Source organism: Mus caroli, unplaced genomic scaffold (assembly GCF_978045245.1).
Source record: "Mus caroli unplaced genomic scaffold, Mus_caroli_1 scaffold_9, whole genome shotgun sequence".
Lineage (NCBI taxonomy): Eukaryota > Metazoa > Chordata > Mammalia > Rodentia > Muridae > Mus > Mus caroli.
In genome coordinates this window covers 75895827-75903128 of record NW_028227264.1, presented here as the reverse complement: position 1 = coordinate 75903128, position 7302 = coordinate 75895827, and the positions used below count along the sequence as shown (strand labels likewise).

Here is a 7302-nt window from a genome sequence, read left to right as displayed (position 1 = left end):
TTATGAACCACAGGGTGAGTTCTCTGGCAAGAGGTGATAGTGTGGTACTCAAGGGTAGCCAGAGTGGGGAGAATCTCCCGGTAGAATCGGGGAGCCAAAGACTGGCTGGCCACCCAGCCAGCCACACTCGCAATGACAGCAAGGGAGTTGTTAAGCCCATCAGAGGGAGATCGTTGCCTTGGCTGAGGTAGAGCTCCCCCATAAGGAGTGAGTATTGTCCAGGAAATGTTCCAAAGCGTTTGGGAGTACAGGCTGATGGCTGCTGTCAGGGCAGCTCCGGTGAGACTGGCAAGGGCTTTCCTTCAGCCATGGCAGGAAAAGCTTCCACCAGACGGTAGACAGCAGCAAGCTCTGCCAGCAGGTGGCGCTAGACAAGGGGCCCTGCAGCTGTGCCTTGGTTTAAATTAACTACCACGCAGGCCTCCCCAGAGGAATGAGTTCTGGGGATCTCCTTGAGGTCAGAGGAGATCGACTATGTCATTCATTCTACCTGAAATGCATCATTTGCTTTTTTGAGCGAATGGAATGTTTTTCATCAACAGTTTTCTCTGGACTTTGAACAATTATAGTCGTAAGAAAAGGGCAAAGTATCATTTTACACAGGGAACGTGCTCTGACACACACCTAGCACTTTGTCGGGCACACTTCAGTCGTGTATATACGCATTTTTGAACATGAGTGAGCGTGCCTCTGTCTAAAAGTGAGAACACTTGAGGGGTTCTCTGGCCACACCTAGCCCCTCCTGCTCTCAGGCTTGGGCATGAGGCTGGGTGCTATGGTTTGGATATGGAGTGTCCCTCTACAGAAGCTCCAATACTGGAGCCTTGGTGCTTAGCTAGTGGTACTATATAGGGAGGTTGAACTTCAAGAGGTAGAACTTAGCTGGAAGAAATGGGTCCTTGGGGGTCGGTCCTTGGGCTAGCTTCTTGCTGGCCACATCCTGTCTTGTCTCTGCTTTCTGACAGCCATGAGGTATGCAGTTTGGAGAGTATGCTCCCACTGACAGAATGCTCTGAGCATGTGGGGCCAAGCAACCGAACCACCTGACACCATGAGGCCAAACAAATATTGCCAGAAAAAAAAAAAAAGCTACCTAGTAGGCTCAGTCATAATTCTTAGAGACCCAGGAACATCATAATCACTGAACACAATTTGGGGTTCATTCACTCACTCAGAACTAGAGTCAGCAGTGATTTCTGGGTCACCCCCCCAAGACAACCTATGAGAAAGGAACTTCCTACCCCACTTCTGCGGTTTGTGTTCTGGTTTCCATCTTAGCCTTCTGCGCTGAACCTGACTGATATTGGGAGCAAGAGAGAGGAGGGTGCCATTTCTGTCATCTGACACCCTTGTTAGGCAGCCACACAGGATTTAGCACTGGGTCTCAGAGGGCTCCATACATACAGGCCCATGGGCAGCGAAAAAGAGAACTAAGTCTCCCATTCTATGGCCCAGATCCCAGCTGAACCCTCAGGATGCAGATGGACAAACAGCAGGCGGGACAAAGCACACAACCTCAGCTGCCTTGCCCCAAAAGACTCCACAAAGCTTACCTTCCATGGACAGCATGGATGGAAGCTTTATTATTTTTCATACATGATTATGATATAATACGTTGGATAGAGTTTTTATACGCACATATAATACAACAGACGGGATGTTAACAATATAATAGGAGTTTTATACCCTGACAAGTTTAAATATAAATAAGTTGGGGCCACCTTTACCGAGACTGCTGTCTTCCTTTATGCAAGAAAATGTGGGTGGAACCTCTTGGGACTCGGGACAATTCTTAAGGCTCTGCGGCAAGATTGTGCAGGTCGGAAGACAAGTCCCTGGAAACCCTGGCAGACTTGATATAATGGCGGAAAGAAACCGAGCAGGCTTTTGGATCCTTGGCAGCACTGGGGTGAGCTGTAAGCCACGTTGTGTTTGCAGAGGGGAGGAGGCGTGGTCTGAGGGGGTCACATCTGCTTGATTATGATAACTCATGCTCTAGCTTTCAGCAAACTTGGGGTTCATGACCGTTGTCGTAGCACTCTTGAAGAGGGGGTTGTCCTAAAGAGGAAGCAGATATGCTCTTGTCAGTGCAGGGAGGTGTCAGGACTCCAAGATGCCACCAGAGCAATAGAAGTCTCTCTGAAGAGCCAACCAGGACAGGAAACCTCCCCAGGGCCTGAGCCTCAGGGCTAAGCCTGCATACCACAGCACACTCTGGAAGACCGGAGGCTAAGCTGGGGTGAGGCGCACGCCATCTCTCCAAGATGGCCCCGAGTCCCACTGTGAGAAGTAACAGAGCTAGGAAAGGCACTCTATGTGGGTCTCCCAAGCACTGCTGGGATAGAGAGTATGCCCATTGCTGCCTGTGAGAGGTCAAAGAGAAGAGGAAGCACCCATGCACCACAAGGGCTCCCAAAGCAAGGTCACTCACATTGTTCCATTGGGACTTGAGTTTCTCCTTCTCAAAGCGCCTGTACTCCCTGAGGTCAGTCAGGTGGGTCAGGGCCTTCCAGATGACCAGGAGGAGGACACCAATCAGTACGACACCTACCACGGTGCCCCCTACGATGGCAGCCACATTGGGGCCCTTCACACACTCTAGGGAAAAAGCACACAACCAAAAATGTCAGCCCCACCCTACAGTAGTCGGTCCTGCCACAGGGGGAAATCACCCTTTGCCACATCTCACAAGAAGATGAGAGAATCTAGCCACACTCCTATCAGAAATAAGATCAGGCCCTGTGCTTCCAAATGAAACATAAAGGCTGTTTGGTCAGGTCATGGCCAACCTAAGGAAACCTTGGTTGAAATGATAGCATCCGGAAGAGATGGCTCAGTGGTTAAGAACACTGACTGCTCTTCCAGAGGTCCTGAGTTCAAATCCCAGCAACCACATGGTGGCTCACAACCATCTGTAATGAGATCTGACGCCCTCTTCTGGTGTGTCTGAAGACAGCTACAGTGTATTTAGATATTTTAATAGATAAATCTTTAGGCCAGAGCAAGCAGGGCTGAAGCGAGCAGACTGCAATGAGCAACCTTCATTCCCAACAACCACACAATGTTGTTCACAACCATCAGTACAGTTACAATGTACCTATACACATTAAGTAAATAAATAAACAACTGAATAAGAAATGACAGTGTCTCTGGTCACCACCTACTGGTGTTCCCAAACTAGAGCTGTGCCCGAGGCACCCCTGACTATCTCATTGTGCATTATGAGAATTGGCAGTAATGTCTGAGCTGGCACATTCAGGCAAAGGGATTCCATGATAACCGATGCCAGGAACCAGAGGTCTGTGGTCAGGCAACTGAGGTGGCCTTGTGTTGAGCAGGACACTGTCCCAAGGTCCAGTGGCCTCTCCTGGGTGTGGGTCCTGGAATGCAGTAGGCTACACAGCAGACCCTGACAGTGGGACAGGGCTACTAACAGTCAGTGTGAACCTCTCCCTGCTGGGTGGGTCCCCAACAACATTGTCATAGAATCTCTCATATTATCATGGTCTTTTCAGGGAGGCCCGTTTGCCTTCATAGAGGTTAAATAATTTGGCCAAGGTGGCATGAAACCAGACGTAATCTCCAACATGGCTACAGCCAGCATTCTCAAACACCAAGGGCAGAGTCTGCATCCTATCTGCCTTTTAGGGGTTCCTGACTTGGGGGCTGGTGAGATGGCTCAGCGATTAAGAGTGCCGACTGCTCTTCCAAAGGTCCGGAGTTCAAATCCCAGCAACCACATGGTGGCTCACAACCATCTGTAATGAAATCTGATGCCCTCTTCTGGAGTGTCTGAAGACAGCTACAGTGTACTTACATTAAATAAATAAATAAATAAATCTTTTTTTTTTTTTTTTTAAAAAGGAGTTCCTGACTTGAAGACAGGCTCAGGGGGCTGCAGTTATGGGTCCTATAGGAGCCTGGTATGCTGCTGACACAAGCTTCTGGTGGTCACCTGAGTGGCTTCCTCAGCAGTTCCCCTCAGCTTTCTGAGTCTGAATGCAGTGGGTAGCTGACATCTCAAGGCTGCTTGCCTAAGTCTACAAGACATTCTGATCTGTCTTTTGCCCAAATCCATCATGCCCATCCTCTTGGGTCATTGCTATTCAATATACTCCCAAACTGTTCAGCATCTGACTTCTTACTTCATCTGTTGGTGACCCCAGGATCCGTCGCCTGTTTCTCTAAGTGCCACTTCTCTGGGTTCCATTCAAAGGGAGGCTCTGTTCCACCCTCCAGACCATCTTGCCTGCTTATCTCCTCTCTGTTAAGTCCTAGACCAAACAGCAATTTTACCTGTGTCTATAGCAGAAGGGGACTGGTTCCACAGTGGGCAGAGCTCAAGTATAAGAGATTACAAAGCCTGCCTCCACAGTGCCATACTTTCTCCAACAAGGCCACACCCACTCCAACAAGGCCACGCCTCCTAATAGTGCCACTCCTCGTGGGCCAAGCACTCAAATACATAGGTCTATTAGGGTATAATTCGTCAACTTGGCTAATGACAGGACAGCAGTTATACAATAACAAGACTATATCTGCCCTGACCTATAAGAAAGCTATGCTTACCCAGCTCCTGACAAGATCACCTTCACTACTTCCTAAAGGGACTGTGTTTACCTGGCCCCTCACAAAACCATGCACCTCATTCCCTGACAGGGTTGTGTCCACTTGGTTCCTGATAGAATTGTGTCCACGCTATCCTCCAGCAGTGTAAGACCCAACTTATACCCTGGCAAAGGAGTTGATAGGCAGACCTTTAAAAACACCATTTAGGAGCCGGTGAAATGGATCAGCCAGTAAAGGCGTGTGCTGTGCACACAGGGTGACCCCAGTCTGAGCCCCTGCTAAAAAAGGGTGACTGATGTGCACACGTGTATGTACACACTAATCATGATAAAAAAACTAGAAAATACAGACTTCAAGGAAACACAGCAGAAGTATGGTCACTTTCTGGAAATTTCTAATGGTTTCCCGGAATGTACAGGAACAAGTCTGGCCTCTTCCAAGACTTGGGGCATCATGGGGCGTTGAGTGCACCAACCACACACACCCTCTGCTTCCCCTGTCTAGGAGAACAGGCCCCAGGAAACCTGCCTTTAGGATGTGACGCTAGAGACCAGGTCATGATCTCTAAGTTCACTGGTCTTACTGGGTCTGGCAAAGACCACAACCAAGTGGAGGGCCAGCAAACAATGTTTGGGGATGGAATCACCTCCACTTCCCTGAAGCAACAGCCACCATCCCTCAGGATCCTCCCATGACATGAGAGATGCTCTGGCTAGACAAGGTGCTACTGCAATGGCATCCTACTTGTGGTGGCTTGAAATGGGAATGGACCCCATAGACCCATGTATTTGACTGTTTGGCCCATGGGGGAGTGGCACTATTAGGAGGTGTGGCCTCGTTGGAGTGGGTGTGGCCTTGTTTGAGTAGGTGTACCTTTGTTGGAGGAAGGATATCATTGTAGGGTCGGGCTTGGTGATCTCTTATACTTGAGCTCTGCCCACTGTGGGTGGAACCATTCTCCTTCTGCTCTCTGATGTAGAACTCTTGGCTCATCCAGCACCATGTCTGTCTGTCTGCACACTGCCACACCTCCTGCCGTGCTGATAATGGACTACGTTTCTGAAACAGTAAGCCAGCCCCAATGAAATGTTTGCCTTGGTAGCCTTGGTCATGGTGTCTCTTCACAGCAAACTAAGACAATACCCAGTATGTATTAGAGCTACCACCAGGAGGCTCCGTCTAATGTTCATCTCCTCATACAGCTCCACCTCCTGCTTTGCCCCACTGAAGAGAGATGTTTTCCTCTACAGCCCCCTCACTGTCTGCAAAGGCCTCACGGTCAGAGTTCTCCACTGAGAACTATGCTCCACTGAGACCAGATCATGAGATCACACCCCCAGGTACCACCCAGCCTCACCTAGACTGTCCTCCACATGGATGTTGTAAATGTTCCTTCCGTCCTTTTGCTGCAAAGTGTAAGTTATCCAGCAGCCTTCCGAGTCCCTCTCCTTGCAGGGCTTTTTATTCAAAGGGATAGTCTGCAGCGTCATACCGGCACACTGAACACTACAGTTCTTCTCAAAAGGGCCCTTATCAAACTTCAGGCACTCGGCACAAGAGCTGCAGAGGAGGAGGAGGAGGAGTCAGGTGAGGTGGGTGTTGAGAGCATGTAAGGGCATGAGGTGTGAATTGGCGCATGTTGGCTGTTTCGAGGGCACATCAGCGACGTCAGGGCACGCAGGTGCGTGGAGGTGTGTGGTTGTGGAAGGGTGTGCTAGTGTGTCAAAGTGTGTGTGCTAGGATGTCCAGGTGTATGTGGGTACACTGACTGGTATTTGAGGGTACATGGACTGCAGAGCTATGCAAGGTCATGTGTATGATTCAGGAAAAAACATGGTTGTGTCTGATGTATGGTCTAAGGAGAGTGTGGTCATTTGCAAACTAGGTGGTCCTAGGTGGAGGGCCTGGGAGGGATGAGAGAGACACAAATTGTGTCCTACCAGGGTATGGAAGGCAGAGCCAGTGTTAATGGAAACTTCATTCAAGGGCTGAAGGGGCCTAGGCCTAGCATCCTCCCTGTGAAGCCAGGGCTCCTGCAGCCATGCAAGAAGGCAGGTGGTGGCAGGGACACTGGACCTGCTGAATCCTGCTAAGAACTCTGGAGCAGTGGTGTCCCCAAGGGCTCCCAGGTAGTCCAGCAGTGAGGCCAATGTGGGCAGTGGGAACACTCACGTGTGGTTGTCCCTGCAGTGCGAGCCGCAGCTGGGACAGTCCTCACACAGCAGTGGCTGGTAGCCTTCGTCACATATGCACCTGTTGCATTGGCAGTGGCCACGGCCACTGCACTCTACCAGCCGTGCATTCAGACAGCCCGTAGTGGACTTCTGACACTGGCAGGCCGAGCCCTCGTAATCCTCCTTGCAATTACATTTGCCACAGGAGCAGGAACCCCGATCTGGAAAACAACAGAGGATAACATGACTCACTTCCCTGCAGGCTGCTAGGAACAGGGACTCATCCTCCCTCCTCCGTGCTCCACAGGCCTCGGTGCTCCCCAGACCAATCAAGGAGGACTTGTACTTAAGCCTCCTCTACCTCTTCACATGACCCCAGAGCACTATGGAAGGATAGCTTAGCAAAACCACAGAGGCCAGGCATACCTTCCTGACCTGCATCTTCAGCAACGTGGCCACCATCCAGCCAGATGGGACCTCTTTATTGTATCTGAAAAGCTCTTGGGTCAGGACATGACTATTTCCCTCCACAACATTCCCAGGACAATGCTGACTGACA

General features: G+C 50.2%; 1 protein-coding gene across 1 annotated transcript in view; it reads right to left on the bottom strand.

Annotated features, from left to right (window-relative positions):
* Window positions 1–1660: 1660 nt before the first annotated feature.
* The window catches only part of Itgb2 (integrin subunit beta 2), a 36484-nt gene continuing 30842 nt past the window's right edge, over window positions 1661–7302 (bottom strand). Inside the window, exons 13-16 of the mRNA XM_021174344.2 lie at window positions 6742–6964; window positions 5927–6129; window positions 2432–2598; window positions 1661–2058 (exon numbers count right to left, since the gene is read on the bottom strand). Coding sequence (XP_021030003.1) covers window positions 1996–2058; window positions 2432–2598; window positions 5927–6129; window positions 6742–6964 — 656 coding nt within the window. The 3' untranslated portion in view covers window positions 1661–1995. The remainder of the gene's footprint in view (window positions 2059–2431; window positions 2599–5926; window positions 6130–6741; window positions 6965–7302) is intronic.